Genomic DNA, 23,140 nt, shown 5'->3' with positions numbered 1-23,140 from the left:
GGAGGGCGCCGCGCGGCGCCAGCCCCGCCGCTCGAAGCGCCGAGGCGAGACGACCTCGGAAGCACAAATGGCCCCCGGCAAATCAATAAATGCGAAGAGCCGCAGGTGTATTGACCGGGGCCGAGCCCTGAGGAGAGACAGAGACCGAGAGAGAGAAGCCCCTCCCGCCTTCCTGCCCCTTCAAACCTCCACGAAGGCGTCTGTCAGGTCACTGGCTCGGTCCATGACGGGCAGGTGCCGCCCCGCCACAATCTTGACCTTCAGCTTCCCGGGCATCTTCCTTTCGCCTCAGTCTCCTCCTCCACCTCTTCACCTTCCGCCCAGGGCGGCTGAGGTAAAAGCCCGAGGCGGGCGGCCCATAGAGCGGAGGCTCCGTCCAAGGAAAGCGGTGGCCGGGGGGAGTGGGGGGGAGAGCGCAGAGAGACCGAGGCAGAAACGGTGTAAACGTCGCCCCTGCGCATGCGCACCCCCCCCGCGCGCGCGCACGGGCGCGAGCAGAAGGTACCCTCCCCAACGGCCCTCTCCGAGCGTATTAAGCACGAGGCTCTCCACCGCTTGGGCTGCGGCGGCTCCCCGCGCCTGCGCACTCGTTGAACAACATCGCTCCTCTTGTTCCCTTCACCCTCCCCGCCCCAGATGATTTTCCTTCCCTCAAGCCTGTTTTCCCTGTGTCTGCGCGTGCGCGAAAAGGAATGCGGTTACGACGGGTGACAAGGGACGATGGCGACTTCCGCGCAGGCGCGTTAGCTTGCCAGGCCTGTTGCCTCGGCGCAGGCGCATTAGCAGGCTAGCTGTCTCGGCGCTGACGGGGGTCGTTTTAAATAAATTATTTTAAGCGATTCTCGGGCCTCCACCCATTGAACCTCTTGTTTTGGGGTGGGGAGAAAGGGGCGCGTCCTCCTCGTAAACCCGTTATTTAAAACGGGGCGGATAAAGCGCGAGCCGTCGGTGGAGGCCAGAGCAGTGTCGAGCGCCGAGTCGTCGATAGGAGCCCCGCTTGCGGTTGCCAAGGTTACCTTCCCAGGCCGCGCGGGAGAGCACCGAGCTGCAGATTGATGGGCTTTTCCATGCCTGCAAGCGGGGCTTTGTCGCTGCTGAGGCTGCAGCTGCGTTAAAAGGCCTCTTCACAGCCTGGAGCATACCTTTCCCGCCCGACCTGGCCACAGTGATCCATGCCACGGTCACCTCCAGGCTTGACTATTGTAATTCGCTCTACGTGGGGCTGCCCTTGAAGCTGACCCACAAATTCCAGTGGGTGCAGAATGCTGCAGCGAGGGTCCTTATGGGGTCCCTGCCATGGGAGCATATTCACCAAGTGCTTTTCATTTTATATATATATATAATTTTTATTCGTATAGTTAAAGCCATGGTTTTCCCAGTAGTGATGTATGGAAGTGAGAGCTGGACCATAAAGAAGGCTGATCGCCGAAGAATTGATGCTTTTGAATTATGGTGCTGGAGAAGACTCTTGAGAGTCCCATGGACTGCAAGAAGATCAAACCTCTCCATTCTTAAGGAAATCAGCCCTGAGTGCTCACTGGAAGGAAAGATCCTGAAGCTGAGGCTCCAGTACTTTGGCCACCTCATGAGAAGAGAAGACTCCCTGGAGAAGACACTGATGCTGGGAAAGATGGAGGGCACAAGGAGAAGGGGGCGACAGAGGACGAGATGGTTGGATAGTGTTTTCGAGGTTACCAGCATGAGTTTGACCAAACTGTGGGAGGTAGTGGAGGACAGAGGTGCCTGGCGTGCTCTGGTCCATGGGGTCACGAAGAGTCGGAAATGACTAAACAACAACAAAAAAAAAATTTATTAGTTTTTTTTAACATATCATTTTCAACAGTAATTAAACATACTTTTACATCTTATTCAAATTTTTGACTTCCATCAATCCTGTCTGAAAATTTTCCAATCTAATCTCTCAGTATGCATTTCTTCCCTATTACATTTCAAACTCATAACCAATATCTCTATCTTTTTCTACTTTGTAATACTTCGTATATTTCTCCTTACAAAACTTCTTGTAGTCCTACTAGTGTAATTTGTTGATTACAGTTGCTCTTCAAATAATTCATATACTTCTTCCAGTCTTCTGTAAATCTCTGGTCCCGCAGGTTTCGAATCCTTCCTGTCATTTTGTCCAATTCTGCATAGTCCATTAATTTCGTCTGCCCACCCAGTGCTTTCCAGCTCCGCTGGCTCCCAGTGGAGTACAAGGTCAGATTTAAGGTGCTGGTTTTGACCTTTAAAGCCCCTCACGGCTTCGTACCTATGGGACCGCCTCTCCCAGTATGCCCCACAGAGGACCTTAAGGTCCATAAATAGCAACACCCTAGAGGTCCTGGGCCCTAAGGAAATTAGATTAGCCTCAACCAGAGCCAGGGTCCTTTCAACACTGGCTCCGGCCTGGTGGAACGCTCTTTCTCATGAGACCATGGCCCTGCAGGATCTGATTTCTTTCCGCAGGGCCTGTGAGACAGAGTTGTTCCGCCTGGCCTTTGGCTTTGAGTCAATTTGATTTCCTCCCCCTCTTTCTTTTTTCCTTTCTCCTCCTGTGATGAAGCTGTGTTTTAATGTTTTAATGTTGTATTTTAATCTTGTTTTTAAGTTGTATTCATTCAACTTGTTTTTATTGCTTGTTAGCCGCCCTGAGCCCAGCCTTGCCTGGGGAAGGCGGGGTATAAATAAAAATTATTATTATTATTATTATTATTATTATTATTATTATTATTATTATACCTCTCTCTTCCTGTCTAGGCCTGCAAGCCACGTCGATTTCTGCTTGGGCTCCTCACATCTTGGTTGACAGCCTAATCCCAGGCTTGAAGATTCCATTGGAAGATGATGTTCTGTAATACTGTGTGTTTTGTAGCAGGTTTTTGGGGCTGCAGTACCTGGGCATAAACCCCACTGAGTTCAATAGGACTTGCTTTTCAGTTACCTGTTGTCAATATTTGCACGGTTAAATCTATTGCCAAGTCTTTCTGTTTATTGCACACTGAAAACAAAACCTCTTAGTGACTTTCTAGCATGTTAAATTTAAACACTGGATGCAAAGTCTCCATGTTTCCTTGCGGCTTTAGAAAGCTGACTTCTGGTGTGTCGGGCCTTACCTGGTGGTAGCCAATAGCAGGCAGCTGTCTTAATTTCCCAGAATGCTCCAGAGTGATGCATTGGTGTGGAATTTACTTATGGGATGCAGTCAGTGACACATTGACCAACCAATGATCTATAACCAGGGGAGGGGGGTCGAGAGGTTAGGAAAGGGCCAAAGCATATTTAATTGGGGGTGGCTTTGCCTTGCATATTAGATTTCTGAAAGTGGAATTGCAATATAGGTTACATTCCAAGTCCTTTTAACTTGGATGGCCTTAATTTTAAATTAGTCAAAAATAATTACTGTCTTGCTTACCCCCCACCCATATACAGTGGTACCTCAGGTTAAGTACTTAATTCGTTCCGGAGGTCCGTTCTTAATCTGAAACTGTTCTTAACCTAAAGCACCACTTTAGCTAATGGGGCCTCCCGCTGCTGCCGTGCCGCCGGAGCATGATTTCTGTTCTCATCCTGAAGCAAAGTTCTTAACCTGAAGCACTATTTCTGGGTTAACGGAGTCTGTAACCTGAAGCGTATGTAACCCGAGGTACCACTGTATATGAAAAGCCAGTTTAGAAACACTATTTTATTATTCATTACGCTGGTGTTCCAGCCATCATCCCAAGAAACTCAAGGCATTATGCATGGTCTCTTCATCTCTTAACTTCACAACAACCCTGTGAGGAACGTTACACTGCAAAAGAAAGAGAGTGGATAACTCAACAGCCACCTCCAGTATGTTCCTCCCAATGCACTTCATTCAATATATCCTCTCATCCAGTAGATGCTGATCCATGAAACGTGAATGGGGCTCTGCCCCGCCAGTCTCAGCCTGCCTTCTTTCTTACACCGATGAGGGTTTGGTTCTGCCTGTCATTACCTCTGGCTCTCTCTACGGTTGGTCTTCCTGATTTCTGCCCTACCAATCCTGATGGGCAGCAGCCTCCATGGCTCCTGTCAACTGAGAAAAAACACTTCATGCAGACCCTTGTTCCTAAAAGCTTGTGCAACGGTCCTATACAGATCTAGGCTTAATTCCCATTGAACTCATTGGAACCTGTGGCTGAGGATGTGTAAGATTGCACTCGAAATCTGTTCACCTTTAAGGTGTCGAAATACTCTTTGTTCTTCAATAGAACGACACAGTCTTCTGGATTTTATTGCTATAGAATCATTTATTAACAGTTTATAACTTAATTGTACTGACAAGCATTAAGATTTAGATGGATGACAAGGTAAGTTTGTTTAACATTAACACAATATTGCTGTATTGGCCAATCAGCTGTGAAACATCAGGCTTATTTACATCTTGAAGGGTATAAAAGAGGTTACAGTTGAAAGACAGTTACCATTCTGGTAAGAATAGTACTTTTGATTCAGTTTCTTTCATCTTCAGTGGGATAAGATAATATATATTGTTCTCTGACACCCACCCAATTTTATCCTTGCAACAACTAGAGGTAGGTTAGGCCGACAGATAGTAACTAACCCAAGGTCGCCCAGTGAGATTCATGGCTAAGTAGAGACTTAATTCTGGATTCCCAAGGCTCTAGCCATGTGTTTTAAGTTGTGGGGGGGAGGGCTTGTAGTATTAAATTCTGAAAACATCTATATGTATATGAATTACCTTTGGAGTACATTGTAGTGGTGCTACCAATATGGAGGGCACAAGGAGAAGGGGGCGACAGAGGACGAGATGGTTGGATAGTGTTTTCGAGGTTACCAGCATGAGTTTGACCAAACTGTGGGAAGTAGTGGAGGACAGGGGTGCCTGGCGTGCTCTGGTCCATGGGGTCACGAAGAGTCGGACACGACTAAACGACTAAACAACAACAACACCAATATTAACAGCATATCAAAAACAAAAAAGCACCTTTAGGACTGCAACTCTATGGCACACATAATATGCGGCAGAGTACGGTTTTTGTTTGTTTTGTGTTTCTGTGTTTTTATTGTCAACTGACTTGTGATCCTTGGATGAAAAGTGGTATAGAAATTTAAAAATGCATAATTACAGTATTATTCTAAGATAGACTGTGGCAGATTGAGGGGACAAGACCAATAGTCGGTTCAACAGTCAAGATGGCGGTTTCTGCACATGTGGTAGAGGGAGGTAGGTGGTGTTCAACCTGGGAAGGTAGCCCATCTAGGAGAAGGAAAACTGATCCTAAACCTCCACTGCTTTGCAGGGTATCTTCAGAGGAAGAAAAGGCTCAGGAGTAAAGCCTACACAAATCCAGAGTGGAGTCCCTAAGGCGGCTGGGTGGCAACTTGTACACCTCCTTCTGGCAACTCCTGCAGCCAAGCTGATGCCAAATGCTTTCATTTGGACCACATCAGTGAGGCTGAGAGGGGTGCCTTGTCGTCACGGCAGCCCAGGCCCTCCATACACACTGCACAGGCTTGCGCCCTGCGAAGGTCACTTTGGTGTTGCTAACGCAGTAGTTTAGCTTCACCCCCAGAGGCACTCCATTGTCTCTTGAGACAAACTGATGCCAACAACAATAACCCTAAACCAAATTATTTTCGTGGGCTTAGGCACACTTAATTCTGCAAAGGATCAACTCCAAGATGTTCAGCCAAATCCTTTGCATGTGTACTTTGAAGTTCTGTTTATTTCAATGGGACTTACCGGTATTCCCAAATATGTGTGTGTGTGTGATTTAAACCTCAGGTTGACAGCTTCAAACACACTGAGAAAATACAACAGGAGCAGCAGCAGTACAAAAATTGTCATTGCCCATCCCCAACCAACGTTAAAAGGCCAGAACCCTGGGAAGATATTTTCAGCAGTGTGATGGGATATACGGTATTTATCTATACTATAATCTGTGTTCTCTTTGTAGAGACGTGCCAGGTATTTCTTAGTGCATTAAAAGAGATTAAGCTAGCTAACAAACAGAACAAAACCCCCTCTGTATTCTTCAAACTTAAGAGAGCAAACGCAGCTATTAAATCTCATGTGATGACACTTTGTGCTGCCTGTTCCAAAATGAGCCAAAATGCTTTGGGGGTTTGTGTGCTTTTTGTTTTTACTTCTTCAAACTCCACTACTTCAAAGGGCACTCAAGGTCATCTGTTGCTTCCCAAAGACCTTGGCTTCAGCCTGTATAAAGAACTTGCTTTTTGGACAAGGGAATAAATGTTTCCTCAGGATGGGGGCAGCTGGAAAGTGGTAACTTATTTAGCTGTGAACTGTTGCACACCCTGCAGAAACTGACAAGCAGGGATAAGGTATATTTCAGGAGAGCTAAGAACCAACACTGTACTTGGGGTTCTGACACCAGATCCAAAAACTGGCTGTGGAAGTTTCTTGGGCAGAGGGCAAAGCTTGGAGGAAAGTATAAAACAACATGACCACAGGATTCTGCACCTGCTGCTGCTTCTGAACCAGTCTCAAGTGAGGCTCCATGTAATACAGTACAATACAGTAGTCTCAATGCACAAGTCACATAGGTTTTCTACCACTTGGAACATCAGCAATCTGGAATCATCTGGAACTGCTACCAATCAGTAATCTATACCTACACTTCTCAGGAAGAGAAAAGAAAGGAACTTTTGCCCTCTGTCTTCTCCTTAAAGCAACCATCTAAAGGTAAAGGTACCCCTGCCCGTACGGGCCAGTCGTGTTCGACTCTAGGGTTGTGCGCTCATCTCACATAAGAGGCCGGGAGCCAGCACTGTCCAAAGATACTTCCGGGTCACATGCCCAGCGTGACAAAGCTGCTCTGGCGAGCCAGCACCAGCGCAGCACACGGAAACGCCGTTTACCTTCCCGCTATAAAGCGGTACCTATTTATCTACTTGCACTTAGGGGTGCTTTCGAACTGCTAGGTGGGCAGGAGCTGGGACCGAAAGACGGGAGCTCACCCCGCCGCAGGGATTCGAACCGCTGACCATACGATCGGCAAGTCCTAGGCACTGAGGTTTTACCCACAGCGCCACCCGCGTCCCTAAAGCAACCATCTAACTGCTAGCAAAATAGTTGCCAACCATACTGTCTGACAATAGCAAATGGTCAAAGAAATGTAGTGTGCGCACGTGGATCTTTGCGTGCTCTCTCCGGTTGCTCCCCAAAGCAAACAGGAGGTTGTTAAGCATGACGCTGTTGACCTTTTGGCATTGAATTAAAATGCATATGCCTTTAAATGGTTCTCATTCTAACCAAGCATAGTAGGTGGAGTGCTGAACTAGAAACAGTGGAGACCTAGGTTCAAATCTATACAGGCTCTGCATTACAGTAATTTTTATGTTCTTTTATAATAGTTTAAATTAGAGAATGATTGACTTGATGTTTTTTAAATCTTTAAAAAAAGCAAGTCACTTTGATTTTGCTGTTGTTGTAAGCAACAAATTAGCAATGATAATATCATGATTTTGGGCCAGTTCATATGCTTAACTCACAGAGTTGTTCCCAAGACCCCTGGAGGAAAAAACGAGGGCTGTCTTTCTCAATGACTCAGTACAGTGCAAAGAAAGCCCATCAACAGCACCACACCTTGCCCCCGTAACAACTCGTGCACAAACCACTCAAGGAAACAAGCATCTTCACAGAAAGGTCAGTTTTCAAATGGATTTCTTACAGTGCAGTCCTACAATATGCCAACTCAATACTTAAGTCCCACTCATTTCAGTGGGGTTTATTCCCAGGTGTAAATGAGTACAGTGGTACCTTGGGTTACAGACACTTCAGGTTACAAACTCCGCTAACCCAGAAATAGTACCTCAGGTTAAGAACTTTGCTTCAGGGTGAGAACAGAAATCGTGCAGCGGCGGCAGTGGGAGGCCCTAATAGCTAAAGTGGTACCTCAGGTTAAGAACAGTTTCAGGTTAAGAACAGACCTCTGGAACGAATTAAGCTCTTAACCAGAGGTACCACTATATAGAATTGCAAAGGCAATTCTCACATGATAGCTGTATGGGCCTATATTATGTTCTGCTCTTCTCAGCAAAATATGGCAGTCGTCTCAGAATCTTGTATGTAGGCTTCTTTTGATCCCACACGCTGGCCTGATCCACCAGTGCTCTTCATAAATTCTTACTTAAAACGTTTGTTAGCTAAAATCTCTGGAGTGATTTGATAGTCATACAAGGAACTCTTAACTGACCAGTCACACGTGAGCCAAGCACTTCCCATTTGGCATGTCTTGCATTCTGCCAGGCCCTTCTTTGCACTATCCCAAGCTGGTAGCAATGGCAAGAGCTACCTATATAGGAAGCCCCTGCTATACACATCCTTGAATCCTGACAAGACAGAAGTACTGTTTTTGGGGGACAGGGGGCGGGCTGGTGTGGAGGACTCCCTGGTCCTGAATAGGGTAACTGTGCCCCTGAAGGACCAGGTGCGTAGCCTGGGAGTCCTTTTGGACTCACAGCTGTCCATGGAGGCGCAGGTCAATTCTGTATCCAGGGCAGCTGTCTACCAACTCCACCTGGTACGCAGGCTGAGACCCTACCTGCCCACGGACTGTCTCACCAGAGTGGTGCATGCTCTAGTTCAGTGTTTCCCAACCTTGGGCCTTCAGCTGTTTTTGGACTACAACTCCCATCATCCCTAGCTAGCAAGACCAGTGGTCAGGGATGATGGGAATTGTAGTTCAAAAACAGCTGGAGGCCCAAGGTTGGGAAACACTGCTCTAGTTATCTCCCGCTTGGACTACTGCAATGCACTCTACGTGGGGCTACCTTTGAAGGTGACTCGGAAACTACAGCTAATCCAGAATGCGGCAGCTAGACTGGTGACTGGGGGCGGCCGCCGAGACCACATAACACCGGTCTTGAAAGACCTACATTGGCTCCCAGTACGTTTCCAAGCACAATTCAAAGTGCTGGTGTTGACCTTTAAAGCCCTAAACGGCCTCGGCCCAGTATACCTGGAGGAGCGTCTCCACCCCCATCGTTCTGCCCGGATGCTGAGGTCCAGCGCCGAGGGCCTTCTGGCGGTTCCCTCATTGCGAGAAGCAAAGCTACAGGGAACCATGCAGAGGGCCTTTTCGGTAGTGGCGCCTGCCCTGTGGAACGCCCTCCCATCATATGTCAAAATGATAAACAACTACCTGACATTCAGAAGACATCTTAAGGCACCCCTGTTCAGGGAAGTTTTTAATGTATGAAATTTTAGTGTTTTTTGGTTTCTATGGAAGCCGCCCAGAGTGGCTGGGGAAACCCAGCCAGATGGGCAGGGTACAAATAACAAATTATTATTATTATTATTATTATTATTATTATTATTATTATTATTATTATTATTATCCAGCACGAGATAGGCCATTAACGTTTTGCAGGCCTGAATTACAACAATTTCTTTGTGTGCCGTGTACTGTAGAGTGCTATGACTGAGCATCTTGGAAACGCCTACTCATAAAAGGCAGGACAAAATTAGCCATTAATGATCCCTGGGCAAGCGCCAAACAGTGTGCCACATGGACGGCTGTTTACACATGAATGACTGAAGGAGAAAGAGCTCTAAATAAAAAGTGTGCAGATCAGAGGAGAGTGCCTGTAAGTTCTCAAATGTCACACCTGCCTACAAGAACTTAAAATTCATAGTAAGGTAAAGGTAAAGGGACCCCTGACCATGAGGTCCAGTCGTGACCGACTCTGGGGTTGCGGCGCTCATCTTGCTTTATTGGCTGACAGCTTCCGGGTCATGTGGCCAGCATGACTAAGCCGCTTCTGGCGAACCAGAGCAGCGCACGGAAACGCCGTTTACCTTCCCGCCGGAGCGGTACCTATTTATCTACTTGCACTTTGACGTGCTTTCGAACTGCTAGGTTGGCAGGAGCAGGGACACAGCAACGGGAGCTCACCCCATTGCGGGGATTCAAACTGCCAACCTTCTGATCAGCAAGTCCTAGGCTCTGTGGTTTAACCCACAGCGCCACGTTTCTGTTATTTCCATCGTAAAGACCACTGGTGTTCAAACATTTCCTTTTTTATGGCAGCTTGCTTTTTTTTATTTCAGACACAGTTTGTGTGAAACATCTGATTGTTTAAAGTTTTCCCATTCACTATCAATGCTCCAAAGCCAAACCTTGTAGTCAAGACCAAGCGTGTTTTAACTGAAACAACCACACAATGTTTCCCTGTTTACCCCTGCCTTCACTTCCCCTTCCTCTTCTTGCTTTACTTAGGTTGGATTTTAGATCGTGGCATCACCTTATGCCTTTACCCCCTTATTCTGCAGAACCGGCACTGTTACAGGTGCATGATACTTGTTTTGCACTTGCAATAAATTGATTTTCTTTTGTGGCAGCATCTGCGCTTTGGAACTTCTTGCCAATTGACATCAGACAGACACCACCCCCACACTCTTGTCGGTATTTGCATAGAACATTTTTACTTAGGCAAGACTATCCAGACAAGCAGACGTTGCATGTGTTTAAATCTGTTTTTAGCTTATTGTTGATTCTAATAATCTTAATGTTTTTAAATACCTGTTTTTATCTGTCTTTTATTAATAATTTCAGTGTTTCATTTTTGTAAACTGCTTAGAGGTTTTATTACAGTCAAGCAGTATATAACTTTGGTTAAATGAATAAATTGTAAGTTGTTTTGCTTTTGTCTGTGCTAATTCTCCCACCATTCGACTCCATCAGATGACTCCAGGTTCTAACAGAAAAACCTCTGTTTTCCCCACAGCATGCATGCACTTTTACAAATCTCTATCATGCAGCCTCAATAATTTTTTCCTAAACCAAAAAACTCCAACTGTTGTAACCTTTCTTCACAGGAGAGTTGTGCCAGTCATCTGATCCATGGCGATTTCTAGATACAAGAGAACACTGGAAGAAAAGTGGGCAAGATTTTCAGGGCAGCTCATACTCATCATAAGCAAACTAGTTGTGGCATTAAGAACAATTCCTAGAATATACATCTGTAAAGCAGGAAAATCAGCTGTAAAAATAAAACCAGGAGCAGCAAATGTACTAAATATAAAAAGCTTCACGTATTATTAAAGTATTAAGCTGATGATTAAAACTTGTTAAACCTCACACTTATATATTTATCACATTTTAGCTTTTGAATTGTAATTGCTAGGTGGTTTACAGTGTAGAGTTTTTAAAAACCCCAATAAAATAATGTTGAAAAATACAAAACAGTGCTAGGACCAAAGAGCACGTTGAAAATGATGAAATTGGAATACAGCAACTCCTGCAGCCAAGCTGGTGCCAAACGTATTGCTCTGCTTTGGACCATGTTTTTTTAAGGTCTTATATATATATATATAATAAATGTTCATAAATGTACCAAGCACATACATAAATATGTGGACCACATATCTGGAGCAGCACAGGAAAACCGCTCTGAAACCATTTTGACTCCCAAACTGACCAAATGTCAAGGAGGGATGGGGTGAGGGAACCATCCTATTGTCTCAGGAATTGGGTAATCACCATCTCAAAGGAATGGCCAGACTACCAGGAAAGGCAATCAGATAAGGCATCAGATAACTGGCAGACAGGAAAAACAACTTTTCTGTGATGTAGCTATGATGTTTGTGGGAGGTGGTCTTGGGTTACACCCCTTCTGTGATGCATGCATGATATATGGAGGGGTGGTCTTGAGTTCCAGGGCAGGGAATTTGAAATGTCTATATAAGGGCAGGCACACCTTGGTTCTGGGTCCTCCTCCTTTCCTGCGTGTGAGGGGAGCACCCTGTTGCAACAGTTCAATAAAGATCAGGCTTACAAGCTGCTTTGCTTCTCAATATTCTCTGGTAGGCCTCTGTTATGTTCTCCTACTGATGGAGAACCTACAGAGGACTCTATGAGGGCTTTTGTGCCCCCCATAAAGGAATAAGGGCAGATTTTTCTTTATTACAGAGGCATTTTTTTAAAAACCAAGACCCCTTGCACCTCACTCCGCTCCTTTTTCCTGCCCAGGGTAGGCCTGTCCTCTGCCAGGAGGGCTTTCGTAATTCTGGGGCTGTTCCTGGAAAACAGGGCCGCTTAGAGGGCATGCCATTGTCCGTTACGGAACATGCACACCATTTGCTTGAAACTTAAAGCACCTAAACACTTAGCTTTGGAGTGGTTCAAAGGCTCCCCTTCCATGCTGATTGGGTGGCTTTAAGATGCTGGAGGCAGGGGCCCTGCTGAGGAAATTAGTAAGGGTCGCCTGTCCCCCAATGACCCTGGACCACTACAACACTGTATCTTAAAGGGGTTTACTTGTGTGTGTTTTTTTATTATCTCTAATATTGCTACACTACAAAAGGGTTTAATGTGCCAACGCCCTTTTTGGATCAGCCTTGCAGCAACATTTATGTTTTCCAGTAACAACTCATGCCTACCCATGTACACAATGCACATCAAAACAACAAAAGCTTATTGCCTAACTCAATAATGTGTCATCAAGCTAAAACGCAGCATAAAGATAAAGCATTAAGAACTGCAGCAGAAGGGTTAGGGCAATTTTACCATATTTTTTCAAAGAATCCAGAGACACTTTTTGTTAAAAAAAGAGAGGAAAAAAGTTATTTTTTAAAAAAATCATTTTTAAAAAAAAAATTAAGAAGTAATATCTTCTCTTCTGGGTCTCCTCTGTCACGCAGCGTTCCTCTGGGCCCTGGCCTGATCTCTTAGGGTGCTATCTGCCATGGAGTAGGCTTGGGTTGGGCCTGGGCTCGGCCACATGTCCTTGCTCACCCGGTGCTTGTTAGGAAATCTGCCATATCAGGAGAAACTGGCCACTCTCCAGGCACCCGGCATGATCTCCTGGTGACCTCCCTGTCTGCATTCCCCGGCAGATGCAGGCTAGGTCGCGATCGGCGATCCTCCTCAACGTGAGAAGAACACACCACTCTTCCCCCTCCCCAGGCAGGGGGAAAGAGAGACAGAAATGTATTTACATGCCTTTATTTCTGTCTTTGCAGCGTTACAGAGAAACACGTCTGCTCTCTTCAGACTCCATCAGTAGAGAGACACAAAACTCCACCTCCTGTACTTCCTGTACAGGTCATATTACACTCTGAGCTAATTCCGGTGCTTTGCACTGAAAATAGACTCTCCCTCTGTTCCCACGGAACAGTTCCAACATTCCCATTATGTTTTGCTTTCAAGCCACCTGCTGCTCGCGGTCACATTGCATCCATATCGTAACAGTGCTCTCCTACTTCTCTTCCTCAGCAGCGGCAGAGGCAACAGCGCGGCAAGGTTGGGGCTCCCCTCTTTTTTCTCCTTCCTCTTTCTCTTTCTTCCTTCCCCTCCTTCTCCTTGCGAGTGCTGCTGGGCAGTCAACCAGGTGGCCGGGCGCTCTTGCTCCCGCCTCGATTTGGGTCATGGGTGGGATCAGCAGTTCCCCCAGTTGACACACCGGGCGTTCCCAGTTCCCCCGCGGCAGCAGCAATCTCAGCAGCCCGGAGCCAGCCTGGTAGTGCAGTTGGCTCTGGCTGGCTTCAGGAGCTGCTCGCTGCCATGGTGCCCGCCATTTTGCCTCTCCGGAAATCCCCATATGATGTGTCTTGTGCCGCTGAACCAATCACGCAACATTCATTCCCTACTAATAAATCTATAACACTTAAAATATAAATCCGGGGACATTAAATGAAATTCGGGGACATTCCAGGGATGGATTTTGTCCGGCGACAGATTTGTAAATCCGGAGACTGTCCCCGAGAAACGGGGACGTCTGGTAACCATAGGTCAGGGGTGCACATACGCCAATAAAGGAAAGGACTCTGGATTGAAAGATGCTACGGAAGCAGACAATCATATAACATAAACATAATGAAATTAAATGAAAGGAGCCAGCAATTACATAAGCATGCAGTGATGCCATGCACGGTGCTTGGCAGTAAACGCAGTTGCGTCAGGGGCTGTAATTTACTTTGCAACCATTAATAGCTGAACTATTAGTTGATGAGAGTTTGCCTGACCTGTGCTGCAGGGTTAATCTTTTGCATTTGAATGGCACATTTTTCCCCACTAGATAACCATCTCGCTTTCATTAATCATTTCCTCAGGTCCCTCTTTCTCTTTTTGGGATCAGTCATAAAGTAGAGAATACAGTAATACTAAGTGGATGAAGGAGTGAATAGTATTGTGTAAATATGGAAGGGTTAATAGTTGCTGAAGAAGACATATGAAGAAGACTTATATCTGGGACATAAGGGTATTTACTCTGATACGGAAGGAACAGGGGGGGGGGTACCCATCCTTCCCTACCGCTCCCTGAAGGGGTCCGAGGCGATGGCTCCTGCAGTGCCCAGCCGGCCTCGAACCCTCAGCCCCCGCACCATTGCATAGGCACCACACTGTACCCCTGCCTTGTAAATAAAAGGCTCTCTTTCCTGTCTTCACGCGGGCAGAATAAGCCCCATCTTTCCTATGCCTTTCTCTCGCCCTATTCCTAACGTGAGTCTGGAAAGCATTGAAACCTTTAGAAATTGATATAAAATCAACCACAACTCCGATTTTCTCCATCCTGGTGACATTCAACTCAGTTGCCTCTGGACTCCATGTTGCTACCCCTACCTCCATAATCTTCAAGACGACAAGTCACGTACACAGGAACTTCTTAATCCTGTCAGATCGTCCTGCCTAACCCTTCCTCCGGGCAATACCAGGTGGCAGACGATGCATATCACTGTCCCATTGTCCTGCCACCACCGGTACTCAAGAAATGTTTATTTATGTATATCCCTCACTCTGCACATTCCCCCCTCCCTTGTCTTAAATGTTAATCAGTGTAACCCCACCTCTCTGTAAACATATTCATGACGTGTGTAATATATTCATGATGTAATCCATGAAACCCAACCTTCCCAAAATGTATTCATGACGTTTCGTGCACTGTATTCTGGGACTTGGAGGGAACTTTTAAAAGTCTATGTCGCCCCATTCTCGGGGTTCAATCTCGCCTTGAACCTGTTGCGCAATAAACTTGGATCTTCTACAGTTTGCTCCTGCGTCCGGCTGAGCTCATTTTCTTCCGCAGGGACCCACGGACTTAGTCCGATGAGCTGGGTGGCAGAGCAGCCTCGCACCCAGATTTTTCCGTAACAGTTGGCGCCCAACGTGGGGCTTGCGGTTCTCCCGAGCTGCTGACTGGGGGCCCCGAAATCTTCAGCCGGCTCCGGGCCATTTTGCCTGGGAAGACCCTTTTGGACCCCCAGCCATCTCCCGGGCGGTAATCGAAAGCCCTAGGAGTTCAGCCGGGGAGCAAAAGAGGGATCCAGCCGGCTTATTCATCGATCCCGGGATCATCATAGAAGACGCGTGAGTATAAGGAAAAGGAAAAATCCAGTGCACTGGTGGGAAGGGGGTGGAAGTCTCCTGGCAACTGAATTCTCTGCCCTCCTCTCTATCGCTCCTTCTCGCCTGTCTCTTGGTCCAAGTGGTGAGAGAGACCGTGGACCGCTGCTCAACCCGAAAGGGGGGTTCTGAGCTCTATCTCTTTTCCTTAAAATCTCCAGCCAGCCGCACCAATTGAGAGCCCGAAAGTAAGACGGAGAGACCCGACTTGAAAGATAGCCGACTCTCCGCAACGGGCATCCCAGTTGAAAGCAAGGGGTTGGAGCTCTTTTTCCGATCTTCCCGAGCGTCCTTCCTAGGGGGCAGGAAGTGGTCTTGCTTTCTATCCCAATCCCAGCCGCACTGGTCGGAGCCACGTAACACGTGTATCGTGCGTGAGCCCGCTTCCAAAAGCAAGGGGGATTTTCAGTTCGAAGTTCTATCCAGGGATCACCCGATCTGGCACCGCACGGCGCGGGCGTCCAGTAGGGCCCCTTTTCCTGAGATTGTGACGATAGATAAGGAGGTTGCCAGGAGGGATAGCCCATGAGGAATTGGGCGGGATCGGCAGAGTGGAAAGGGACCCCAGGTTATTGATTAAGGAAATCGGAAGGAAATATGAAATACCGGATAGCTAGAGCTCTTTAAAAACTCTCTCAGAAAGTTGCCAAGCGACTGATGACCCCTCTTTTCCTATAAATCCTCATGTTAAGTATACCAATCTCCTAGACCTACCAATCCTCACCGACCCCTTCTCTTTCCCTCTTTCTGTCTAGACACGCGTGAAACATAAAGGGGTACCCCGTCAACCAAGCGTTGTGAGCCCTACCAGTTTGATTAACTGGTGGTGTGTTTGAAGAGGCAAGGAGGCTCATAAAACCATGTGGGACCTTCCTACTAATTTCACTTAATGAAGCCAAAGGTAGTGGCCCAACTCCTTGCAATAACCAACTAAAGGATGAGAATATATATGTTTACATGTTGTCTGTTATGTGTGCTGTCTGTTAATACATATATGAGAATATGTATGTTTACATGTTGTCTGTTATGTGTGTTGTCTGTTCCTTCTGTCTCTGGCAGACTGCCTTTCTTAAGTGTGCATAGTTTAAACTGCAAGCTTGCTTCAAAAGTTAAATCTAAGGAAGCCATGCTGGATCTTAGCAGTCCTAAATAAGACAAGATGAGAATGAAGTGTGCAAATGTTTACCCCACCTCTTGCTTTGCTCCAACTTTTGAGATCGTGAGTCTACCGTCTTATTTTGGAAGGTGCTGATAACCAAATGTTTCTGCTGCAAAAGCCTAGTTGAGCCAACTGCTCTCTCAAGCTAAAATGCAGTGTATGTACTTCATTAAGCATATGCCTATGAAGGTATGGTGTTCCTTCTAAGAAAATTATGTGAGTCCAGTTTTAACTTTGATTTGGTTGGACAGAAGAGTTATTGTAAAGCTCCTGATATCAGTCTCTATAAGACGTCTTGGCCTCTTTTCTTAGAAAATGCCCCCCTTGTTTCATTCTGTCTCTTTCAGGTTTTTTCCCTTCTCCTTCTTATTCTGTGCCAGGTAAATTTACTCCCGAGTAAGCTTCCTTTAAAGGAAACTGCAAAGGTGGGGGGGCATAGATTAGGCTTACTATTCCTCTGCAAGTTCAGGAAAATTGTTCACTCTTGTATTCCTTTAAATCAAATCTATGGCTGTTTAAACTATGCTTTATAAGAGATCCTCTCCCTATCTTAGGAAAAATGTTCACTTCAGTCTTTAAAGATAATTTATCTAGGAACTTTCACTCTTTAGTCTAAGGAAGTAAACTCTCACTCAAACTAGTTGGGTACTTTTATTTTCCTCTTCCTTAGTACATAATAGGCGCATGGTTTGTGATAGGCGCATGGCTTGTGATCTCTTCCCCAGTTGTGTCTGTGTACATAAGTATGTGTGTGTTTCTGGTAGTACAAATCTTGCTATGAACCCTGTATTTTAGGGTTGGACTAGATGACCCCAGGTCCCTTTCAACTTTCCCAATTTGTGGCTGATGAGTTGAAATTCAGCCCAGATTTGCTCTTTGTTTTTTTTAAAAGGTGTGAGGTGAAGCCATGATGTTTGAAGCAGAACTGGTGATATCAGGCATTTAAGTGATTACAGTGTTTATCGTTTTGTCTATTATTTACAAAAATCAGACTTAAAAGTCCACTCAAAGTTTAAGCACATACAAATGAATAATCAAGTAGAATTAGCCTTGACCAATCCTGTAAATAAAGGGCAGGAGAAAAATTTGTCTGCGAATGGTAAGGCTGAACTGACTGAGAATGTTTAAAATCCTATGCATTCTGACTGGCCATTTTTACTCATAAATAAGAGAGCGGTTGATTGTTCCGCGAATGACCAGATAAAATGACCAATAATGATAGCCCTTTCCTGTACATAAAGGAAGCAGTCCCTTTGCTTGGGCTGAAATTGCTAGCTTTGGTGAATACTTGAATTGCTGAGTTTCTCTTTTTTGCTTTAAAATCTAACCCTATTTTTTAAATCTACTCCATACCCTTCCCTTCCCTTATTCAAATGGTAATTTAGCCAAAGGATGCAACATTTCAATAGTATAACAGGTTTGCTGAGACATGAACTCTGCACATGCACAGAGGCTAGATCAGTTTGAAGAGAGAGAGAGAGAGGAGGAGGGAAAGAAGGGGGGGAAGAGGAGGTTTGGAGAGCAAGTACTGCAAGAAAAAAAAAACCTATCCAAATTTCCTTATGTAAAAAACCATTGAGGGAAATCACCCTCCCGGAGCTAGGTAAGACAAAAGAGTAGGTACTGAACCCTCAAAAGTCAAGAGGTTGCCAAGTTTCAAATCTTAACATGCCAAATTCTTTTCACAGGTAAATATCAAAGCACTCCCACTGTGAGTTCCTCTCTTGAGCAGTTTCCCAATCTAACATGCAAAATTCTTTTCACAGTTTTCCCACTGAGCTTGTCTTTTATCTCACAGCATTCCTGACAGATTTTCACAGGAAATAAAAATTTCCCTTTCAAACAGGATAGTGAAGAGAATTCGGACCCACATAAGCAAAATGTTTAACAATTTGCCAATTGTGTTCAGATTAACAAAGGTTTTGTCCCTTCGTTTCTTCCACAGCCAAACTAAGTGAAGGAAATTAAATGTAAATGATTATAATATTCAAATAGATAAAATGCTTAACTATGAGTTTGTATTTACAGCCTCCCAAGAAGAAAATTTCAGAATATTCTCTCCTTTCTTGACTATTATCTTCCTCCTTAAAAAAAGAAAAGAAGGAAAAAACAACAACTAATTATGTCTTCAGATCCTACAGGCCTATTTCCAAAGGATGCTTTGCGGGAGACCAAAATACTAAGACCATCTCCTCACCAGCTAAGCAACCTGCCAATGCATCACAGTGGCCACAACAATTTCTTCCCATAAAAGACTTGAGAAACTGACTAATTAGATTTTGAAGGAAATGCCCTTGCGCCAAGTTTGGAAATACATGTAAAAGCAGCAAGAATTGCCTCAAGATCACATTATTGCCTCAAGATATAGTGTAGAATTAATAATTTGTACGTTTTGGGTATTATGTGTTATTATGTAGGAATGCTGAAGTGTGTCTGATAATGTGTTATCTCCACAAAGAAAATTTCTGTGTGTAATTGTTTCTGTATAATGTAGGATACATAACTATGAACAGCAGAAGGATATGGCTTACACCCAAGTTTTCATGGAGGATTCCCATATATTACAATGCTTTCCAATAGAGCACACTATATTTAGATTAAGTCAACTGATGATCATATTTCCTTGTCCCACCTGGCACTCTGCAGAGTCCAACCTTCCCTACCTATTTATTTATGTATTTAATGTTTTCCTATACATGAAGTTCCCAGATTTTACTATTTCTTTCTTTCTGTTCCAGAAAACTATTTCAAATCTTTTCTATGATTTCCCTGCATCTCTTGCAGATTCAGTACTGTCTTCAAGTAGCAATTGTTCTGCATTTATTTACTTATTAATCTTGGTTTTCATCTATAGCTGCGAAATTAATCTACCCCAACCAAGTATTATTATCGGAACCATATTTTATCAGATAGATTTGAAGCAACACTCCTTATTATTATTTGAGATGTTTTAATTAGGATGCCAGATGAAATTGGGTGTAGATCATGTCCCAAATTTTATTTATTTATTTGAGGACACGACTACCATACGTAATATTATTATTGGTAACAAGAAAATTGTATATGCCTTGATGTAGCAAGAATGGTCCCTTATAGAGTTAAATTGACTCATTTGGACAAATGCCCCTTAAGAATGGCTTTGGTTTTAACATATTGGTTTTGAAAAGTTGAGAACCACGGGGCAAGATAAATTCAAATTGGACTCTACTGGAATTGGGCACGTGTATCCAGGCTGCAACTAGCTTTTGGTCCTTTAAGAGCAAGTGGACAATTTTCCAGGAGTGCGAGACCAGAGCCTGCAATAATGAAAAAACCCATAGAAAGACCAAGGCGAAGACATATCCCTCATGATATGTCCGAGCCTGTGCCAGCTATGGTGGGTGCCAGGCGACATGGTTAAATGAAAGCCCTGAGGGGATTCAGCAGGATGTGTTACTGTACCACTATGCCGGTGTGAGACCATAGAAGAGCTAGCTTGACACCTGAAAACACAAAAACGGTGGGGCTAAAAAGCAAACTGCATTTTTTCAGTCAGTAGTGGACCTTCCTGCTAAATGTAAAGCATACACCACTATTGAAAGTGTTTGAAAGAGCTAGGGTGCCACAAGTAATTTTATTCGTCCGTGTTGTTCCTGTGTTGTTCCCTCTTCTGCTGCCCACCCACCTCCTTTTCCATTAGAGCCTATTCCCACTCACAGGGCACCCCTACATTCACCGAGATTTAGGGTGCGGAGAAAAGATTTGCAAGTTCTTGCAGAACTTTAATGCAAATCTATCTCCGAATGGGGGACTGATACGGAAGGAACAGGGGGGGGGGGTACCCATCCTTCCCTACCGCTCCCTGAAGGGGTCCGAGGCGATGGCTCCTGCAGTGCCCAGCCGGCCTCGAACCCTCAGCCCCCGCACCATTGCATAGGCACCACACTGTACCCCTGCCTTGTAAATAAAAGGCTCTCTTTCCTGTCTTCACGCGGGCAGAATAAGCCCCATCTTTCCTATGCCTTTCTCTCGCCCTATTCCTAACGTGAGTCTGGAAAGCATTGAAACCTTTAGAAATTGATATAAAATCAACCACAACTCCGATTTTCTCCATCCTGGTGACATTCAACTCAGTTGCCTCTGGACTCCATGTTGCTACCCCTACCTCCATAATCTTCAAGACGACAAGTCACGTACACAGGAACTTCTTAATCCTGTCAGATCGTCCTGCCTAACCCTTCCTCCGGGCAATACCAGGTGGCAGACGATGCATATCACTGTCCCATTGTCCTGCCACCACCGGTACTCAAGAAATGTTTATTTATGTATATCCCTCACTCTGCACATTCCCCCCTCCCTTGTCTTAAATGTTAATCAGTGTAACCCCACCTCTCTGTAAACATATTCATGACGTGTGTAATATATTCATGATGTAATCCATGAAACCCAACCTTCCCAAAATGTATTCATGACGTTTCGTGCACTGTATTCTGGGACTTGGAGGGAACTTTTAAAAGTCTATGTCGCCCCATTCTCGGGGTTCAATCTCGCCTTGAACCTGTTGCGCAATAAACTTGGATCTTCTACAGTTTGCTCCTGCGTCCGGCTGAGCTCATTTTCTTCCGCAGGGACCCACGGACTTAGTCCGATGAGCTGGGTGGCAGAGCAGCCTCGCACCCAGATTTTTCCGTAACAACTCGGAAGTAAGTGACTGGTGCAAATGCCTGGTTAGATATGCTGAATATCCTCTGAAGGGGGTGGGGGAGAGAAAGCTTTCAAGTCAATATAGGGACAAGGTTCAAAATGATTCAGATAAAATGAACATTGGACACACCTATCAATCCAGCCTTGAGCCATTATAAAATGAATGTACAAGTCAATCTGATCTGGGTCATGCCCCGAATTTCAGCTCCCGAAAGTTCTTTGGAGATTTTGAGGTTGCACACATTCCTGTATGTATGGACAAGGATACAATTGCTCAAAAAGCTCATTTCTCTTTTTTCATCCCAGTCCTAGAATCCTAGAAATCCATAGTTGGAAGGGGTCACAAGGGTCATCTCTAGCCTAACCCCCTGGAATGCAGGGATCTTTTTGCTCGACATGGGGCTCGAACCCTCAGCCCTGAAATTAAAAGTCTCGTGCTCTAATGACTGAGCTATCCAAAAACTGCAAGGGGGTTGCAAAGTGATGGTCTTATTATTTTATCTGAAGCATTTTTTTTTTTACTTTGCTGATCCGCCACAAAAAAGACAGTTGACAGCCTTGTAGTGTTAAAGACAGGACACAAAGGGGAAAGGAGTTGTAGGGAGGAGGAGGTGTTGGGAGTTGATAAACTCAGGCAATTCAGTCTTAGTTGTGGGGTTTTGTAATGACCCACTGGAAACAGTATTTGGGGAAAGGAAGAGCTGAAAGTTGTTGGTCTCTCAGCTGAGGCCCTGTAGTTCTTTCTTGGTGGAATGGCTGCCATATTATGACAGTCATAGGAGGAGACTGATGGGTGCTGATCATTTCCTCCTTCTGTTATGATTAATCAAACTGTGATCATGGCAACTCTGCCTCAAATGAGTAAGATGTAAGGAAGACTTAAGTGTTGCATTAAATCCATTTGTTTGTTTTAGAGCATTGGCTCTTCAGCCTGAAAGCCTCCCAGAGTGGTTTACACCCACCCACACCCTCACACCCAGTGGCTTACAATCTTTATTTTAAAATGACACGCAAGGGAAAAGGGACAGGAAGGGAAGAGGAAAAATCAAACGTCAGACACCAATTTCTAGATAGTTGCTCCTGCAATGACCATCTGGCACAGTGGGCTTTTAGCAAAGTTGGTGGAATGAGCCCTACTTGACCTGTGCACTCATAAAACGTTATTCACACGTGACATTTCAAGTGTATGCAATCATTGGAACTGCACAGTTATTCCTATGTTCAAGTGTAAAGCCTGTGGATACCAGTTGAGCTGCAATGTTGACATGTAATTTTCCGCAGCAGGAGTATGATCTGTGCGCGCTGCGGCTGCGGACACCGCGCTCTGCAAATCTACAAAGGGATCTTCCTACGTCACACTCAATGGGCGTCTAAATCTGTGTACACAAATGTCTGAGCGTCAGACATGCCCTCCCCGCCCCACGGCTAGTCCCTTTGCTAGGGGTGGTGCTAGGTCCTTAAAGGACTTGGAGCAGGGTCCTTTGCAACTCTGTAATTCTGTCATTTTTGGCAAAAAAAAAAAAAGGGGAGGGGAGTCATCGGAGAGAAAACCTGTCTGGGAAAAAGGCACGCCAATCGTGGACCATATAACTGAATGGGAGGGAGGTTTGGGTGCGGGGGGGGGGGGAGAGAAGGGCGGAGACGCGAGCATTCCATTGACAGCGTTCCATTGACGGGGACCCGCCCCCCGCGCTCTAGCGAAGCAGCCCCGCCCACACCCGTCTCTCCCGGCATGCCCCGCGGCGAGAGAACCTCGGCGGAGAGGTCTGCGAAGAGTGTGTGTGTGTGTGTGTGTGTGTCTGTTCGCGTGAAAGCGAAGAAGAGCATTGTGGGGGAGAAAAGCGAGGGCGGGGCCTACCAGAAAACCCGCATCTATAAATAGGCTCGGTGGGAGAGGGGCGGAGCTTCCCCTTCCCAATCCGAGGAAACGGGGGAAAGGGGCGTT

The 23,140-nt window shown here is 45.5% G+C and overlaps 1 protein-coding gene and 1 long non-coding RNA gene across 19 annotated transcripts in view; one reads left to right on the top strand and one right to left on the bottom strand.

The window, feature by feature from the left end:
• C2CD5 (C2 calcium dependent domain containing 5) overlaps window positions 1-590 on the bottom strand; it is an 86,519-nt gene extending 85,929 nt beyond the window's left edge. For 3 of the 16 annotated variants that reach the window (XM_028747403.2, XM_077935301.1, XM_077935295.1), the window contains exon 1: window positions 187-587. In XM_028747403.2, coding sequence (XP_028603236.1) covers window positions 187-276 — 90 coding nt within the window. In that variant the 5' untranslated portion in view covers window positions 277-587. Of the gene's footprint in view, window positions 1-186 lie in introns of all 16 variants that reach the window. The other 13 variants (XM_077935299.1, XM_028747399.2, XM_077935303.1 and 10 more) reach the window with 8 other exon arrangements.
• Window positions 208-11,129, top strand: LOC114605811 (uncharacterized). 3 transcript variants are annotated; one of them, XR_013394446.1, is made up of 2 exons: window positions 208-334; window positions 1,359-2,703. It is a non-coding gene; the product is annotated as an uncharacterized LOC114605811 (long non-coding RNA). The 3 variants fall into 3 exon arrangements; XR_013394445.1 differs by having other exon boundaries at window positions 229-334; window positions 1,383-2,703; XR_003708647.2 differs by lacking the exon at window positions 1,359-2,703 and adding an exon at window positions 10,829-11,129 and having other exon boundaries at window positions 245-334.
• Window positions 11,130-23,140: the final 12,011 nt, after the last annotated feature.

Source organism: Podarcis muralis, chromosome 10, assembly GCF_964188315.1.
Source record: "Podarcis muralis chromosome 10, rPodMur119.hap1.1, whole genome shotgun sequence".
In the NCBI taxonomy this organism is placed as follows: domain Eukaryota; kingdom Metazoa; phylum Chordata; class Lepidosauria; order Squamata; family Lacertidae; genus Podarcis; species Podarcis muralis.
The sequence above is the reverse complement of the archived record's forward strand: the minus strand, read 5'-3'. Positions and strand labels throughout refer to the sequence as shown.